Source organism: Toxotes jaculatrix, chromosome 12, assembly GCF_017976425.1.
Source record: "Toxotes jaculatrix isolate fToxJac2 chromosome 12, fToxJac2.pri, whole genome shotgun sequence".
Lineage (NCBI taxonomy): Eukaryota > Metazoa > Chordata > Actinopteri > Toxotidae > Toxotes > Toxotes jaculatrix.
Window position 1 is genome coordinate 23,489,107 of NC_054405.1, and position 18,111 is coordinate 23,507,217.

Genomic DNA, 18,111 nt, shown 5'->3' on the forward strand with positions numbered 1-18,111 from the left:
GTTTCCTCAAAAAAGAAAAAAGGCCTCAGAATTCTGCATTAAATTGATTATATAATCAAAAATGATCATCAAATATTGTGGGGATGATAATAATAATAATGATTAAAGTTGTATTCATTCAGCACTTTTAAAACCCCTCAAAAAGAAATAATTACATCTCATAGAAATATTTAACCCTTGCTGAGGGGATGTGAGTTAAATGTTAATTGTTTTGTTCACAAGCCAATAAGATTTGGGACCGCAGCTCTAATGAGCATTTAAAGTATTAAAAATAAACCACAGTGCCCACATTCGTTGTTATGAAGAAAAAATCATGGATGCAGCAGGTGTGAATAGAATGAAATTAAATTAACAAACTGCAATATTTGCTTACTTTTGTGTTTTAATACAAAACTATGTTTCACAAACAATTTTAACATATAAACTCTGACTGTCCAGAACATTGATTCTTTTAGATAAAACCCTAATCTGTTCCAGGCAAAAACACTTTATTGCAAAATACTGTACAAGTGAACAGAGGTTTGGTGGATTGAGGTAAAGTTTGGCTGTAGCAACAAGAAAAAGTGCATCACAGATTTGCTCCTCCTGGAGTTGATCTGGCATGTATACGTTATGGCAGCTGCACCTTTCACACAGGCATCATTACCTTCCAAATCCGTGTCGTGTCTCAAACAGTTTATCCTTTACAAAAAGTGTTTTGTGTGTTGATCCCTCACCTCTGCTTGTGGATTTAGACAAGTGTTTAAGCTTTAGCTGAACTCTGCTTCCTAGTTCTGAGCTATTTTTTTGCACATGAATCTCAGTGAAAACAAGGTCCACTGAAAGACACTATGAAGTTGCATTATGGGAAATGTAGGCTTGGCCTAAACTATGGAGTAAAAGTTAGGATTCTCAGCCATGTTGCACTTTAACTTTATGGCATTAGTGCCACATTAAATCACTGCAGTGCTCCTTTTAAATGCCAAACCTCAATTTTATATTTTGTTAAAAAAGACTTTTGGAAATTCAGAAGCAGCCATTTGAGTGGCAGTGATTTTGAAAACACTCCCCCGTATGTCTCTGGCTACGAAAGTATGTTCCCATCAGTGTAACTGAGTTTATTTTAAGTTCACAAGCAGCTCAGTCTGTCTCCATCCACAGAAAACATCCTGTTTCATGCCATAAAGCAACGCAAGGCTGATACAGGGTGACAACAGAAGGTGGAAACAACTGTGTCATTGTTTTTGGTATTAATAAAATATAATGAAAACATATAGTAATGATTTATCAGTGTGAGATGCTGCAGTATAAAGCACCGTTAAAGCTGCAGAGGCCTGTGTATGGACAGACTCAACACACGAGTTTTGTTGTGAGTCTTTAAGATGAATTCCTTCAGTCACTCTTCTCTGAATGTCCATCCAGTTTTTGTGCGTTGATTTCTTTGAGTTTGTGATTCTCTATCCACCTTTTATACTTGGCTCTGCTTTTCTTGTAGCCGAACCTGGCTATGTCCACCATGAACACCCAGGCCAGTCCGTACATGACCACGCCGCCGAGCTTCATTATCAGCGAGGTCCTGGGAGAAGTGAGCTCGCAGTAAAACATCACCGTGCCGACTCCCACGCGCACGGTGGCGAACAGCAAAATAAAAAGCAGGTCCACGGCGTCGCCCAGCAGGCTGTCGTACAGGCCCAGCTGGCGGAGGAACCAGCGGGTCTGCAGCAGGGGATTGGTGAGCTCGCTGCCAAAGACAACTCCACAGGTCTCGCAGCCTGACACTCCCATGAGCAGCGCCAGCAGGATGCCCAAGATGCTTGCAACATGGTGGGCCAGCATGATGAGGCCCTCTGTACGGTAACACACACACCAGCCCATGTCAAAGAAGAAGTAGCCGAGGCAGATGGCCAGGGCCAAGACCTGGAGCTCGGTGTTCTCTGTACCTGGAGCAGAGAGGAACGGGGTCAGGCAAGAGAGTGAAATGTAATGAGATGACTAAGCAATAAGAATAGTGCAGAAACTAAACTTTATATGTTAAAACTCTACAAAATCATATGTGATTGGTGTGTTTTGAGTTTTGGGAAAGTATCATCAGTTCACACAATGAACTTGAAAGATTCATTAACTGATAAATTCCAAGGCTTATTAACTGACTTAATTGTTTAAATGAATGCAGACAAACATTTAGACAGACACACAAGTTTTCAACCCTATTGATCATTGATCTCTTATCGTTTAACAAACCAAACACTTTGAAATGGTGGGTCGCTCTCATGTGTCCGTGCTGAACATCTGAGTGGATTCAACAGTAACATGTCTGTGTCTCTGAGCATGTTTAACCCTGAGTGAGCATGTTAGGCCACTAATAGCGCTCACTGTTATTTATAGCCCCTTTCACAGCACTCAAATCACTGTGGTATTTAAATAGTTTTTTTCTACATTGCTCATCAGTTCATGTTTGCTTTTTCACCACTGACCTGCATGTGTGAGGGGCCAGGGTCCGTCTACGAAGACCACATACGCCGTCAGCAACACTATGACGACCCCGTGGCACAACGTGACCAGCCGACAGTTCCACTCGGGCCCCCGCTGGGTGAAGGTACAGCAGAACACAAAATAGAGACACAGCCAGCCAATCAGGCTGCAGATCACCTCCGTCACTGGCATGGCCGCCTGTACGGAACGATCAAAGTGATTTCAGCATCACAGATCGAGCTTGTATCCTCAGCTTGTTGTGCTTTTTCTTCATTGTGTCACTTTTAACATTGTGTATATTTGATTGAAACGTGTTTAAAAATCTACAATCACTTTCCTGAACAAAGCGATTGGTCTTTTTGATGACAGTACACTGAAGGGACCATGGAGCCACTAAACAGTACCATTGAATTATTTACCAACTAAATGGCGTCTAACACTGGGTTATTTTGACCCAGTGTTAGACACAAGTCATAGTTTACCCTAAAACTGTTCCACATTCACTGTATAGACATTGTGCATGTGAGAGTATACATGTTATTAACCTCAGCTGCAACACTGCATATCTGTATAAACAGATATAGTTTTTTACAGATAAACAGCTGTAATAATATAAAATGTCTTAATAGAAGAAGTTATAAATGTTAACAAATATTTAAAAAAAATTTAAACAAATGTTTAAAAAATGTCTTTTCTTACAACTACATTATAATGTTTTATATATACCATACTAAATTCCTTTCTGCTTGTGGTCACGGGGTTAATTCATCCACATTCGGTCTGTTTTGTCCCAGTAATTTTTAGTATGTGACACTTTTACAAAAGACCTAACTGTCATGTGTGTTCAAACTCACGCACCGCGGCTTACCTTAACGCCTCCTCCCCTCAGTTGCCCTCAAATTCAGGATACATGTAGAAAATGATGCCAACAATCGTGCACGACTTCAGCCTCCATCACTGTTTATGTTCCATAAAAGGCAAAAACCCTCCACCAAAGTGCCTAAAGCTCAGCACATTTCAAATGAACACATGCTCACTCTGGCAAGATGACAGGAATACCATGTGCAGGCTACTATAGACGGTTACTGGATGCTGTATCCCTTCCCCCTGGGTCTCAGACTTGATCCTCTTAAAGGATTACAGCCTCTACTTCTCTGCAGATACCTGCTTTTAGATGGGACGGATGATACGAGGCCACAGGACCGCAGCTGTATCACATTAAAGTAAAACTACACTGAAGTTTGATCATGTAACAGCAAACCTGATGGTTTTGCTTTGACAACAAATACGAGTCAGAGCTCATCTCAAAATCCTCCTGTTTACTTAAAAGTAATAATAACAATGGACTTTATTTGCATATCACCTTTTAAAGCAATGTGTTTTACAGAAGAAAGTAAAGACCAATCAAATCCTCACCAACCTTAAAAAACAGTAATAAATTAAAAGTAAGCAAATAAAACAAAAACAGTGATAAAATTGGATAAAAATGACTAAGAACAACAAGTTATCAAATAAAACAGACATAAGGGAGCACCGACAATGACATGAAACAAAGTGCAGCTAAGACACCAAAACTACAATATAGTATAAGAAAAGGCTTTAAAATATATGTATATGTAGGCTGCATATGTTTTAAGAAGATTAGAAGATTTTGCTGATGGTGGAACAGACTGAAGCTAAACTTTTGTTTTTATGTTTTTACTCTGTAGGAAATAAACACACTGTCATATAAATGTAAGTCTCTCTGCACACTTCAGTATGGAGAAAAGTGTCATGCCCTCTAAAGGCCTGCAGGAGGCACACAGACCACCTGTGAGCAGGTAAGTGAGTGACTCAATGAATTACTGAATGTGGGAGCAAAGCACTGATTGAATCTTTGCTGTGTACAAAAAAGTTTTCATGAGTGACTTATTCGTGCATTTCACTCCCCTCTGCTATCGCAGGTTAATAACCTGTGACAGTCCTGCAGCATTAACCCACTTCCAGAGTGGCTCTAATCTGACTCCAGAGCAGATTATTGGCCAGTCATGGACAGTTAAAGCACAGATATATTCAGTCCCACTGCCACAGGAAACAGTAGAAATACTATAACTTTTACATTTCAAGCAAAATGATACTGACATAAAAAAAATAAATAGAGTAAAAGATGGTGTATGACTTTTTTTTTTAGATTAGCAGTAAGTCTGACCCCTTGTTTTTCCAAAATGTGAGAAATTTTTCAGAATTATGTTTCAGAAGATGGAGAATATACTCTGATACAGTATAAATATAACAGTCATTATGCAGGGAACAACTGGACCAAGAGGCCAACTACCAGGGCACGTCATTGTGTTACATACTCCGGTACAGTAGGTGGCGCCGTGCGCTTCTATAACACCGACAGGAAGTGGGACAGTAGCCTTTTTTTTAACTTCCTGGGTTAGGTTAGGTTAAGTTAAGGTAAATAAACCCGCAAAATGATATTGAAATATATCTATACTGTATCGACTGGTTCCTCTCAGCTAATGTACAATTAAAGTTAGTTCTTCAGTCTGTGAAACACGTTACAACACGGAGATCTAACGGGAAGCGAAGGTAAGGTCAGTGTTCACATCAATGACTGCATGTAGGAAAGCGGAGAAGGAACACGAGGAGAAACTGTGTTCATATTACTGACAGTTTAATGTTCCGCTGTGTATTGTCAGAATATGTTTTTATTAGGATGTCTAGTTTTACCTTATGCGGATGGTTTGGAGCCGCTCTCCAGTTCGGCATAGACCAGCCGTGCTGAACCTCGCTAATTTTAGGATAATTTTAAGCTACAACCGTGTTATTCTGTTCTGTGACGGTTTAAGTGAATGATATTTGGCGGTGTTACTTCTCTTCTGAACTGAATCTGTTTGTATGAAAGTTACAGTATATCTGTTGACTGAAGTTTAATCAAACCAGTCATTTTGCTCTTTCTCGTCGTCTCCTACAGAATGGCTTTTCCCTGTGTGCGACTGTGCACTCGTCGACCCATGAACACAGGGCTTCAAGTCTGTGGTTATGCGACACTTCGCGAAGCGCCCAGACCCCAGGAGAAAAGCAGCGGTGGCCCGGTGTTTCAGTATGTTGGCCAGCACAGGAAGCCCAGCCACAAAGTGTTTGTGTGGGGCTTTAGCTTCACTGGTGCTCTGGGTATTCCCAGCTTTGTAGTGCCTGACAGCGGCAGGAAGAAGCCCCGTAAATACCAGCTCACTCCTTATCGCCTGGAGACCGCAGAGCAGGTAGGATCATCTGTGGAAAACTGCTGTAATAAGTTTAATGTGAAACTTTTAAGACACTGGTCATTTTTAGGGGTATAAGTGGAGCTCCATTTGTGTTTGATTATGGACCAATAAAGGGGGTTAAAAAAAAACTTAATGAACGGGCCGTTGAAATATCACGTTAGAGGTAATTCTGCCTTGGCTAGTATGTCTACATGGTTTTATATGTAGTGAGCGACATGTATCTAACACTGTTGCATTGCAAGTCGCTTATCATCCCTAACTGCAAAGGCATAATATGTATCCAGTGTGTAATTAATTAAATTACTAATAAATATTTAACACTAATATTATTAACATTAAATGAAATTGTTTGACAAGCCTGCTGTTAATGGAAATCACACCGGGACACGTCCTTCTAGACTGAAGCAGCTCCAGTAATTTACCAGTGATGACTGAAACAATGAGGTTAATTACAGAGGAGCAGGGCAAGTATTTTATTACCCTTCTTCCCATGTATCTGTTTAAATGGGCCTCAGTTATAAGTGATGGCAGGACAATCAGTTTTAATTGATAAGGATAAGATTACTCTTATTGAAAGACATATGTGTTTATATGAAGATGTGTTGAAACAGCAGCCTGAGGTCTTCATCTACCATGTCCTCAATCCATTTTAGCACAGGAGACTATTAAAATGACAGGATGGGGGCTGTTGAAATAGTTTGTAAGGCTGAACTCTTTCTCTTGTAGATTTCTTCTGCTGCTTGTGGTTATGGCTTCACTCTCATCGCCTCCTCTACCAAAGATGTGTCCAAACTGTGGGGCATGGGCCTGAACAAGGACTCTCAGCTTGGCTTCCACCGCACCCAGCACAACCGCCGTAAGTGAAACTGGATTAATAAAAAAAGAGAGAGAGAGAAATACGTCTTTCCTCCATTCTGCTTAACTTGCTTTAAAACTTGCAATTTAATGCTTCACCAGTTAGTGTTTTCATATGGATCCAGCTTTCTCTGCTGCCCCCAAGTGGCCAAAAAAAAATGTTTGTAACTTTAAAAATAAAAACTACTTTCAATTATAAGTCAGAACTTTGGAGTCTCAACTATTTTTTCCTCTGGCACTAATTATGTATTTTATCTTGATTATGTATAAAGTCCTGCCATAAATTGTACATATAATAACAACATGATGTAAACAGTTTCGCGCTTCTTTGTCATGCTGGCCATTTGCCCGATGAAGACATGGTAGTGTCAACATCACTAATTTAGTTTAAAAAAAATCCAGTGTGCAGACACTTTTTCCTTAATTTATTCTGTTGTTCTACACCTGGCCTAAATAAAGGATGGCACATGCACACAACGGGTGATAGATCACAGCAGATCTGTTGGTTCATTGAATAACTTGATTTTTTTTTTATTTTTTATTATTGTAGATCAGAGTTATGACTACGTCCTGGAGCCGTCCCCGGTGGCTCTGCCCCTTGGCGAGCCTTTGCAGACCAGAGTGGTCCAGGTTTCATGTGGCCGGGCTCACTCCCTGGTCCTCACTGATCGAGAGGGAGGTAAGAGACTCACACTTCCTGCACCAGTGCAAATCCAAAACCACAGTGAGCTGCAGGGGTGTTCACTTCTTGCAAAAAGAAATTCAGGCTTCAGAGGCGACGTGACAGGCGAGTGTTCGTCACAGTTTGTGAGAAGAGAAAGAACAGCTGGCTTTGTGTTGTTACCAACCACCTGTTGCACTGTGTGTCCTTTTACATCCTCCACCCACCTGCCACCGAAAATGAATGATTATCAGGCAGCTGTTAAATCTAATTTAAAAAGCCCATTTGGCTCTCCTGCTACATTCACTAAATTTTATAGAACGTGTTCATGGCACCTCTGCTGCTGCTGTCTGCAGCCTGTGTTGTTCATGGAGGTTTGAGTTTTATTTTTCCAGTTTTATTGAAATTAGTTTGGGTGTTTGTCAGACTGAAGAGTGGCACTTTACTGTGTGTTAAAGGTCTTAACAAGGTTAATCTTGCTTGTAATTTGCTGTTCTGTTTTTCTCTCCCAAGTTTTCAGCATGGGCAACAATGCGTATGGCCAGTGTGGGAGGCAGATCGTTGAAGATGAAGTTTACAGGTGTGTCCTAATGCACTTAGCACATGGCAGCACAATGATGTTCCCACTTATTTAGACATAAAACTGAGAGTGAGCGCATCAAACCAAACATCAGTAATAATCCCTCACTGTACAGGCTTGTGCTTGTGGTGCCACATTCAATGTGGCATCACCATTCCTTATCAGAAATGTTGGTCTTTGTCATTCGTTAATGATAAAACAGACACAGGCTGATAAAGCTTTACTGGTGTGGTTCTCAAAATCCAGCATTGGTCAGGCTCAATTATGGCTTTAAAGTATTTACAAGTTGGAAACTAGTAATCATGTTAAGTCCTTCATGATGTGAAGGAATCAGCATCGTAGGCCGGAGTTCATCCGTCTGTAAACTAATAACTAATAAGTATACGGTTTGCCTTTGTTTTCTCTTCCAAATAAGTTTCACTAATTGGGGGGTTTGTTTACAACCTCTCTGATTTTCTGATTGTTCATATTTCTTAAACTGTTGCTCTTCATTTTTTTCAGTCACCTTATTCCCAGATATCATCAATTAACTTGATGAGAATAATTTTAATGTTATTGATAGAAATAATGACTGTACAATGACAACAGACTGTACAAAACTGGAATTTAAGTACTTGAACAATAACTGTTTTATAATGTGTTTATTCCTCTTTAGAAGCCAGTTCAGTTGTTTCATTGGTTTTTGTTGTTCTAATTGGGATCAAGTTTCATTCAAACCTTAATTTAAAGGTTCTGAAAAGTGCTTGAACTTAACTGTGGAGGTTTACTTTTGACCTTGGGGGCACACATACAGTGATGCAAATTCTAAACTCAAGATTTGTTTACTTTCACTCAGCTGTTCCTGAAGCTTGAACTGAGAAGTGTCATTCACCTCGTGGGTGTTATGAATTTGATAAATGGTTCATCTGTGAGTGATGTCCTTTGGAAATGCAAAGTGTGATTTTATTTTATTTTTTTTAAACGGATGGCTGATAGAGAAGGATGTGAGCTCTGTGAGAGATGCTGCTGTCCTTGAGTGATGGATCAGTGATTTCTCTCTCATGTTCAAACAGTGGCAGTCACATCATTCACAAGATAGACGGCTTCGGCAGCAGGGTCACCCAGGTGAGAATAGTATTTTTCTGAACAGTGATGACAGATGGTTTTGGTTGTAGCATGTCTTATTTCTGTTCCAGACCTTTGGCTGCACGCACACCCAGGTTATGTACAGATCAAGGGGGGAGTTGTAGGTTTCAGCAGTGAGGATCACTTCCGCGTTCAAAAAGCTGCAGTTCCTCGGCTGCCGCTGGGGGCTGGCTCCAGAAGTGAGCAATAGGTGGGCTTGTTCATGTGACGTCACATCACGTGAGCAATAGGTGGGTTTCACGTGACGTCACGACGCAGCGGCGCGTTGGCGCCAAATTCGGCAGGAAGTGTTTCAGCTGACTGACACACGGAGAATCTACCGTGTGGGAAAAATGCTTATTTTGTGTAGTTTACCGGTGCTCAAATCGTTCTAAGAGAGAAAAAGAAGCTATTATAGGGCACCAAAAGTAGTCACCCACAAAGGTGAGAAGGAAAACTTACAGACCAACGCCGTAAAAGGTGGATCTTAAACCTACGTCTGCGGTCGGGAGGAGTCTGCTAATACCTGTCTGCAGCGACCACTTCGGCAAAGGTATGTTAGCTAGCTAACTTGGTTTTTGTGGCTGCATTTATATCATTAGGTTGTCGCTTAATGCTCGTTTACATAGTAATAATTAGTAAGTTGCCGGTAGTCTGATATGGACTTCATTGCTGACCAATAAACCCCCTTGTATCCCTGTAAGATGTGTTTGTTGACATTATAGCCGCTATTGCTAGCTGCTAGCTAACCAGTATAAAAATAAACACTCTCCCTGGCGAAGACCAAACGATAGTCCTCTCGGAGCCGTTTGGTAACCAGGCTGTGGACCCACTCGCTCACAAAAAAGTTATATGCCTCCAGGCTTTTGTAGGCTTTCATTTGCTGTTTCGTGTAATCAGAGGTCTGAAGTATGAGATAATTGGTGATCTCAACAGCCTCGATTGTCGGTAAATCTTTAACGTCCGTTGAAAACTCGCTCATCTTCATGAGGTACGGTTCACGTCCAACATATTGTTTGATTAATTGTGAGATCTCCGTCTCGACACGGGATCTAAACCTGTACAATATGGACTCTATGCTAATATTTTCTCCATTGGCTTTGACATGTAACTTCCTGCCCTCCATGTGAAATCGCTCCACCTGCGTGCATCATCATGATCGCGTTACTGAAACCCAGCTATTCTCCATTGACCCCCATGTTAAAACAGCCAACTTTACGTCCTAAAAAAACATATTTACAGCCTGGTACATTTTTTTTGTTTTTGGTCTCCATTGATAGTTTTCACCTCCGTGAACACTGTGGGGGGCGGGGGCGGCTGGGCTAGGCGGCTACATCCATAAGTCTTCGGCTACCTCCAGCAGTTGACTGGGGCTGCAGTGTTGGTGCTTGTTTGCCAGTGTTCGGATAGGTTTTTGTGTCATATAGGGCTTGTTGTAGTGTAGACTGTGCTAACCGACTGTCAAAGGAGTCTGTGTTGCAGTTTTTTGTAAATTTCTCATTATTTGACTTATTTTCCGATTTATGGTCGCTGCTGATACAGATAGAGGACCGGAGCAGCTAATGTTAGGAACGCTGTTGCGGTGTTTTCTGTGTCTCAGAGTCCGTTTATTGCGGGAATACTAGGCTACAATTTTATTTCGTCTCATTTTTCTGTTTAAAAAGTCCGGCATAGCATGGACAGAGCAGCTCCGTCAGTAAGCGGCTGCTGTTGTTTGTGTGCTGCTGTAACTGTAAGTGGATAGTGGATGGAGGCAGCGGTGAAAGCCTGTAAATATTAAATATTAAACATTTTTACATACTATCATTATTTTTATTGTTATCATTAATAATAACGACAACAATAATAATGTTTTTAACGTTTTAATATATTTTATTAATATGAAATAATAATGATTGTTTCACAGTTAAATAATAGGCTAGAAATAAATTTCCCCCCAGGAGCTGTAACGTTAACTTTTAAGATTAGTTTTGGCGGATTTTTTTGGGGCTTTATTTCTTATGTAGTATGACCTCAATAAAAGATTAATTATTATTTCAAGTGCTGTGGCGTTATAGTTTGTAAGGAACTTGCATTCAGGTACGAGCGCTCGCTCTGTGTCGCGGTCGTACGGGGTCGAGCTAGTCGGGTCGGACTCGTTGACTGTCGTGTGGTGGATGTAGCTGCGTGTAGCTGCCGCTTAGCTTGTTAGCCTAGCTGATTAGCTGATTAGCCTTAGGCTATCTCGGTTGCTCCGAGCTAAGTGGGCGGGTTCTCAGCCGGCTGAACCCGGCTGACCCGTAGTCAGGTTGGGTTAATTTCACGTTTATTCACGTTGAAGTGCCTAAATGTGAGACTAACCACTCTGTCGTTGGTTTGGGTGTTTGCCTTTATAATCATGTGTTTAAGTTGCATTTACATGTAGATACAATGTCTTTGAACTCCGTTCATATAGGATCTGATCACTGACATTGCGTGTCTTGTCTTCCAGGTTGCGTGTGGGCAGGACCACAGCCTTTTCCTCACCGAGACGGGAAAAGTGTTTGCATGTGGATGGGGCGCAGATGGACAGACGGGTCAGTGCACTTCACAGAAATGTGATGCATTTTGTATTGGGCACAGTCAGCTCCTCCTGAACCTTGAAAGCAGTCACTATTTTATATCAAAATATTGTAAAAACCACCTCAGACTACTAGTGCAACATAATTTATGTCTTAGATTATTATGACCTTTATTAAATCAGGTGAAGTCACTGTGAATAAGATTTTTTTTGTGAGAGAGAAGTAGAACAGAGATAAGACACACAAACACCTTTATCTTCCACTTGAGTCACAATTTGGTCATTAGAGTTTCTTGTCTTCCAGGTCTTGGACACCACAACATCAGCTCCAGTCCGGTGGAAGTGGGAGGGGACCTGGCGGGCGTGGATGTGCAGCAGATCAGCACGTATGGCGACTGCAGCTTGGCTGTGTCTCGAGATGGACAGGTGTACGGATGGGGGAACTCCGAATACCTGCAGCTGGCCTCGGTCACTGAGTCCACACAGGTGAGGATAATTAACATGTTATCCAGCTGTTAGAAGTGAAGAGCGAAGGCTGATAATACTACAGAAAATCAGGATACTAGAACTGTGTCATACCTTCTGAAATGTTGTCTGACTGCTCAGACGGATGTTTTACTGTTTCACTGCGGACTGCTTTATGGCTCTGTTGAATTCTATTTCCACCTGTCAGTCATCTGTCCTGGCTGTCAGAAGGTCTTTCCAAGGCTGTCCAGTTCACAGCAGTCACTAGTCAAGATATGATATTTCAGCATTTTGAGAGATGAGAGGAAAGAGGCATGAAAGAGTTCACTGGGCCTCATGCAAGCATTTTTGTCTTATCCCAAACCTGATCTGATCTGATTTTTATTTATTCCTTGAGGTTTGCTCGTATGAGTGTGTCAAGATTCAGTGAACTCTCTTAACTGCATGAACATAGAAGAAATTAATGGTTTCACTTCGATGAATGCCCCCGGTTCACGAGGAGGTGAACCCGACCATGTGCACAATCGACATTCCCAGATATTGCTGTATTGGGCTGCCTGCTCTGCTCCGTATGTGGGCAACCCTCATTAACCGAAATGTCAGATTTTAATGTTAATGGATCTGAAGAAAACAGAAAATATTGCAGCTGTTAACCTCCGTATTATTGCAGAGCCATAGAACGTCTGAGTCAGATCATGTCAAAACATGTTTTTCTAAAAGGAACCTGTATTTTATACAAGTGTTTTCATTTTATGCAACTTAATTCTTCCACTTCACATTTCAGAGAGAAATGTTGTATTTTCTTAATCCAGCTTTACTTATTATATCAAAATTTTACATTAGAAACATAAGAAGAGCTTGTGAAACACGTAGCAGTGCTTTACCCTTAAACTTACCAGCACTGTACAAAGTACAGGCTCAACAAATTGGCTCAACACCATTAAGTAATTATACCCAATAATACAGCGTACCATGCTGTGAAAGGAGTGCTGCTGCACAGTCAGTACTTGTACTTTTTATAGGTTAAGCACATTTTGCTGATAATGCTTTTGTTCGTAACCTTTTGAATGCAGGATTTGTTTTAGAGTGTGATATTTCTTTAGTGCCTTACATAATGACAGGCAGCTGTTGAAGGGTGAATTTTCCCACTGAATTGCATAAGTTGTTATCTTGTCATCTTTTCTTCATCTTCCAGATCAACTCTCCTCGGCTTCTTCCTCTGAAAGGCTGTGGAAAGGTGGTTCAGGCTGCGTGTGGAGGAACACAGGTGGCCATTCTCAACGGTTGGTTTTTACAAATACACCTGAAAACAGTTCAAGCAAATGGAATAAAGACAAGCTTTCTGGCCTGATAGCACTGCAGTAGAACACCTTTAATGAAAATCTGTTTTCAGTTTGGTGGTTTGGGGTTTTTTTTTCCGTTGTGCCGTTTTCTAATGAGTGCTGAGTCAACCAGCAGGCTAATTTCCCAAAACAGTCTCTGCAGTCATTTAAGAGACTATTTTAAGGTACTGCTAATGTTCACAGCTATTCAAGAACTAGGGCCTGTATTTATCAAGCGTCTCAGAGCAGGAAATCAACTCTTAACTGGCCAAAAATTCACATTTAGGTTCTCTGTTTATGCTTAGAATTAAAAATAGTTTCTTTACACATGAAATCAGTCCCATACTAATGTGCAGTTCTGCTCAGTATGTACGAGATGCAGCACCATTGCAGGTATGATAGAAAGATGTGAGGATGTGTCACACAGTACAGTACATTTATTGATTGTCAATATTTACTTATAGTGCACGATGCAAAACGGCTGACTGGTAAATTTTTGGATTCCAGCATCATACGTTTACATATAGAACTGAGATAAGCTCAGATTTTGATTTATACACAAAGCTTTTGTTCTTGCTGAGAATAATTTCAGGAAGCTTCATAAATAAAACGTTCAGATCTGGATTAACTTTCATTAGGATTCCTCTGGGAGATTCTGAAATGCTTGATAAATATGGGCCCTGATCAAGACCATTAAAAAAAACAGGTCATACAAACACAGGATAGTTTAACAAGTTTTCCACTTTGGTCCAGACTGAAATATTTCAACTACTCCTGCATAGATAGAGATGAAATTTATCTTTACAGACATTTACAGTCCTCAGAGTATGATGATCTGGTGACCAGCTGACTTTCCCTCTACCACCATCGTCAGGTCAAAATTTCAGTCTGTCCAAAACTTAAATTCAAATAACTGCAAACATTCCCAGCAGCCTCAGCTGTACTTTGTGTTCTGTGCTAAATCTTCTAAATGGTGAACATTATACCTCAGCATGTCGGGACTGTCACTGTGAGCTAGTTACCTAGGTAATGAGAGCACCGCTATGCAGCCTCTCAGAGTTATCTTGCTGTTTTTCTTTCTGAGTCCGTTTGTATTCATATCCAACTTGTTTATTAATATCCTCTGCTTTAACTTCAACATGTTAGTATGTAAACATCAGCCTAAGTCTTTCCATGTGTTGCTGAATCCTTTCAGAAAAAGGAGAGGTGTTTGTCTGGGGATATGGCATTCTGGGAAAAGGCCCAAAGCTGTCAGAATCCTCAGCTCCGGAGATGATTCCCCCCACGCTGTTTGGACGCTCAGAGTTCAGCCCCTCAGTCTCTGTCACCAGGATCAGGTGTGGCCTCAACCATTTTTCTGCAATAACAGGTAAGAATGTTTGTCTTGTGTCCAGGGTGTCTACAGGCCAGAAAAAAAGTCTTTTTATGTAGCTGAACTTATCTAAAGTTGGACTTGCAGCTGCATGAGGTGAAATCTTCGTGTCAGATCAGCTGCACACTGAGTTTTACTGATGCCACTTCACTGCTTCAGCTTTTACGAATCAGCTTTTTTCTCCTGAGCTTTTTTTTTTTTTTTTTTTTCTCTCTTTCTGGTAAGGATGAAAGATGGAAGCATAAAACTCATAAACCACAAAGTCATTCAGTCACATCCAGCCTGAAGTGCTAAAAGTGCTGCACTGATGTCTGGGGAAGCAGTTTACTGTTGACTCAGGTGATTTAGTCAGTTTATGGCACTGAAAAAAAAGTCAGTTTTTCATCCTGTTTTTATCTCTGAACAGCAGACTGAAAGAATGCGCACTGTCACCTCATGGAGAGGGTGACGTGAACAGTCAGGGACTGACTGAAAAGCCTTTTCGGCCTGTTTTTATTAGTCAGACTCAGAGTTTTAAAGCAGCCAACGACACTAAAAGTCAAGACAGAGGTATTTGTACTTTGCACCTTGAATGTACCCTGAATTTCCAAAAATCAGTAAAAACAAAAAAGTTTAAAAAGAAAGTTGAGTTTTAGCTGTCTATGAGATGTTAGGAGTTCCACCTCCTTACCTTCTCAGGTGGTGTCAGTAAAATAACAGTTTGAGGGTCCAGAAAGGTCAAATTATCCAATGTTTGACAAAAGTCTCTTAAATCAACATAAATATGTTCATCAGAAATGATTTCTTTCTTTTTTCTTTCCCCATTAATCAACTCACAACCCCTCAGATTTAACTTGTGACCCTTTAGAGAGGCTCAACGCCTCCAATGGCTGGGAACCACTGGATTAAACCTTCAACCATATTGTCTAAAATATCAAACATCTACTGTAAATGCCGTTATTGTGCTGTGATATTAGATTTTGCTCAAACACAGCTTCTGTTCTTTGTAGCAAAGTAGCTCTTGGTTAGACAGCAAGTTTTTTTTGTAAGACATATTGAGAAATGTTCTGAATTTGGGTTATTATAATTTTTTTTATTCTGTGTGACTCAGCCATCATCCTGCTAAAAGGTAGAACTGGTTCCAGGCTGCAGCTGCTCTGTGCTGAGGCTCAGCAGGCGCTCGGGCTCACAGCGTGCTGATGTTTGATGGTTGCATTGCAGATCGAGGCGAGCTCTTTGTCTGGGGGAAGAACGTGAGAGGCTGTTTGGGCATCGGGAGCAGAGACGACCAGTACTTCCCGTGGCGGGTAAGACGACAGTTATTCAGTATTGGTCATATAAACAGATTCAAACATGCAGCTTTTTTTTTCCAGATCAAAATAAAATGCATTTCATATGTGTGTGGTAATATTACAAAAAGCTATTGAAGGTAAAAAGTGGAGAAGTCAGACAGAAATGAAATGAATCACCGTATGTGGACGTCCACCATGCTTTCTTTTGTCCATTACTGAACCGGGAGTTAAACCAGTTAGTTAAACCAAGTACAGTGTACTTTCCTCCTCTAAGCTGAGCTTCTCTGTGTGATTTTCTCCCAGGTGACTGTGCCAGGTCAAGTGGTGGATGTAGCATGTGGTGTTGACCACATGGTGGCGCTGGTGAAATCCCTTCTGTGAGCTCTCGTCCCTGCCAGCAGTGGGTGAAAGGCTGGATGTTTGGCTGAGCCTCCCCCCACCCCTCCCTCCCTCCGCTGACCCCCGGGCGCCTCAGGGAGCCGATCAGGGCCGCTCTGGAGTCTTGAAGCCAGCTGCTCTCCACAGGCGACGGACCCTCGTGTCCCTCCGTCCTGCGGTGACGTCAAGCAGTGAGCAGAGAAGTCGATTCTGCAGCACAGTGTCACTGAGACGCTTCACTTTATTCTGCATGAAGGTCACATGGGACAGACATCTAAAGATAGTTTTACAGTTACAGCTACAGCTGAAACGATTAGTCACTTAATTGATTAATTGATTTAACAATTTCTCAAATAGTGAAAAAAAAAAGCAAATTATTCTCTGGTTACGGCTTCTTCAGTGGGGAGGATTTCCTGTTTTTCTCTGTTTTATAACATCGTACACTGGATATCTGTCTTAGACTGTTGTCGGACAAAACAAGACATATCATTTCTGTCACCATCATTTGTATCAGTTATGATAATGTGTTACCCACCAAGTTAATTGCTGAGATCTGGGAACTAAAGATGTAACACAACTGATTAAAGTTAAGGCCAAAACTATTAAAATAAGAAAACACAGGCAGGATATTCAGTGTGTTTGGTGTCTGGAACTTTCCTCTGTCCATTCTGGATGGAACTCACTTTTTCCCACACTGTTAACTTGGTACCATGAAGTTCACAATTTGAAATGGATACTATATAAAAATAAATATATATTTTATCAACCACATCTATTGTGTTTCAATAAATACTGAAATAATTGTTGAATTCTCTGTTCAAGACGCCAGACCTGGGATATTGTAAGTTTCACCATCTAAGATACAATAATCTGCAGTAATTAGTCCTAATTAGTTCCAAATTACAGTTATTTTTCTGAGTTTATTAGGAAATAATGGAGCAGTAAAATAAAGTGTTACATTATTATTCTTCTAAATATTTGAACCCTCTCTTTAGACTAAATTTTGCATCTGTCTGAAGCTAATCTTCACTGTAAACCACTATAACAATAACTTTGATTTATTGACATTAAACGCTGACTGTAAGTTGTTGATGTGTAGTTGATGGACAGTTTATTTCCTACAGTACAGTGAGAGTCGCTGGAGTCAGAGCAGTCACCCTGGTTGGGGCGGTTGTGCTGTTCTCTCCCGACTGAGCTCCTGTGTTTCGGGCCATTCATCATTGTGACAACTCGAGGGCTCAGAGAGTATGGAAATGTATTTATGACAAAGCTGCTGAGTGAGCGTAAAACATGGCAGCTCTGATCAGTCTGCATGGCAGGAAGTGAGAGCACAGGCAGAGATTTGAGGTTTGAGAGTAAAATCCTGTTTTTATTCACGTGTACTTTCATTAATGTGGCTGTAGCTTAACTTGGAGATCAAACCCAACAAAGTTTACACTGCTCTCTTTAAACTCAGTGAGCAAAGAAAACCCCGACTGCTTACTCAAATCAGCTGGTGTTTTATTCCAGGTCTTAGAACACCTACGGGAGTTACGCCCATAGTTCTGTCTTTGCTCACTCTCCAAGCTTATTTTGTGCTTGAAAATCTGCCGAGTCATAAATAACTTTTGCCCTGTGGAGTTTTTGACCACTAGTAGCGCTACAGAGCCACATTTTTACAGGTGGTTCTGTTTTGTTTGTATGGTTTTAACTCACATTCTACAGTTTATTGCAATTTATGATTTAAAAAAAAAAAATAAGTGGCTTGCATATGTTTTACGAGATGGAGATGCACTGTAAGAAACAATGAATGGAAACACACTTTTGTTTACAAGAGAGTTCCACAGGGCGGCTTCTGTTCATTTCCATAAAGCTTCTGATGT

At 40.9% G+C, this 18,111-nt stretch overlaps 2 protein-coding genes across 3 annotated transcripts; one reads left to right on the plus strand and one right to left on the minus strand.

The window, feature by feature from the left end:
• Positions 1-1,371: 1,371 nt before the first annotated feature.
• Positions 1,372-2,643, minus strand: tlcd5b (TLC domain containing 5b). The gene is made up of 2 exons (XM_041051976.1): positions 2,454-2,643; positions 1,372-1,919 (listed from the first exon to the last, which is right to left on the minus strand). The coding sequence occupies exons 1-2, from the start codon at positions 2,641-2,643 to the stop codon at positions 1,372-1,374; spliced, it is 738 nt and encodes a 245-aa protein (XP_040907910.1).
• Positions 2,644-4,874: 2,231 nt separating this feature from the next.
• Positions 4,875-17,020, plus strand: rcc1l (RCC1 like). Of its 2 annotated transcripts, none has more exons than XM_041052403.1 (12): positions 4,875-5,030; positions 5,411-5,699; positions 6,429-6,558; positions 7,108-7,236; positions 7,732-7,798; positions 8,851-8,902; positions 11,373-11,457; positions 11,746-11,927; positions 13,102-13,189; positions 14,424-14,597; positions 15,801-15,886; positions 16,175-17,020. In XM_041052403.1, the coding sequence occupies exons 2-12, from the start codon at positions 5,412-5,414 to the stop codon at positions 16,250-16,252; spliced, it is 1,359 nt and encodes a 452-aa protein (XP_040908337.1). In that variant the 5' UTR covers positions 4,875-5,030; position 5,411; the 3' UTR covers positions 16,253-17,020. The 2 variants fall into 2 exon arrangements, with proteins under 2 accessions (XP_040908337.1, XP_040908336.1); XM_041052402.1 differs by having other exon boundaries at positions 4,875-5,025.
• Positions 17,021-18,111: the final 1,091 nt, after the last annotated feature.

What these genes read in the sequence shown, in the direction of transcription:
- rcc1l (XM_041052403.1), top strand. Translation starts at nt 5,412, where the DNA reads ATGGCTTTTCCCTGTGTGCGACTGTGCACTCGTCGACCCATGAACACA. An exon ending in CCGCACCCAGCACAACCGCC is followed by an intron (nt 6,559 to 7,107) that starts GTAAGTGAAACT and finishes TTATTATTGTAG; the next exon opens with ATCAGAGTTATGACTACGTC. An exon ending in GTTGAAGATGAAGTTTACAG is followed by an intron (nt 7,799 to 8,850) that starts GTGTGTCCTAAT and finishes ATGTTCAAACAG; the next exon opens with TGGCAGTCACATCATTCACA.
- tlcd5b (XM_041051976.1), bottom strand. Translation starts at nt 2,643, where the DNA reads ATGCCAGTGACGGAGGTGATCTGCAGCCTGATTGGCTGGCTGTGTCTC. An exon ending in CTGGCCCCTCACACATGCAG is followed by an intron (nt 1,920 to 2,453) that starts GTCAGTGGTGAA and finishes TCTCTGCTCCAG; the next exon opens with GTACAGAGAACACCGAGCTC.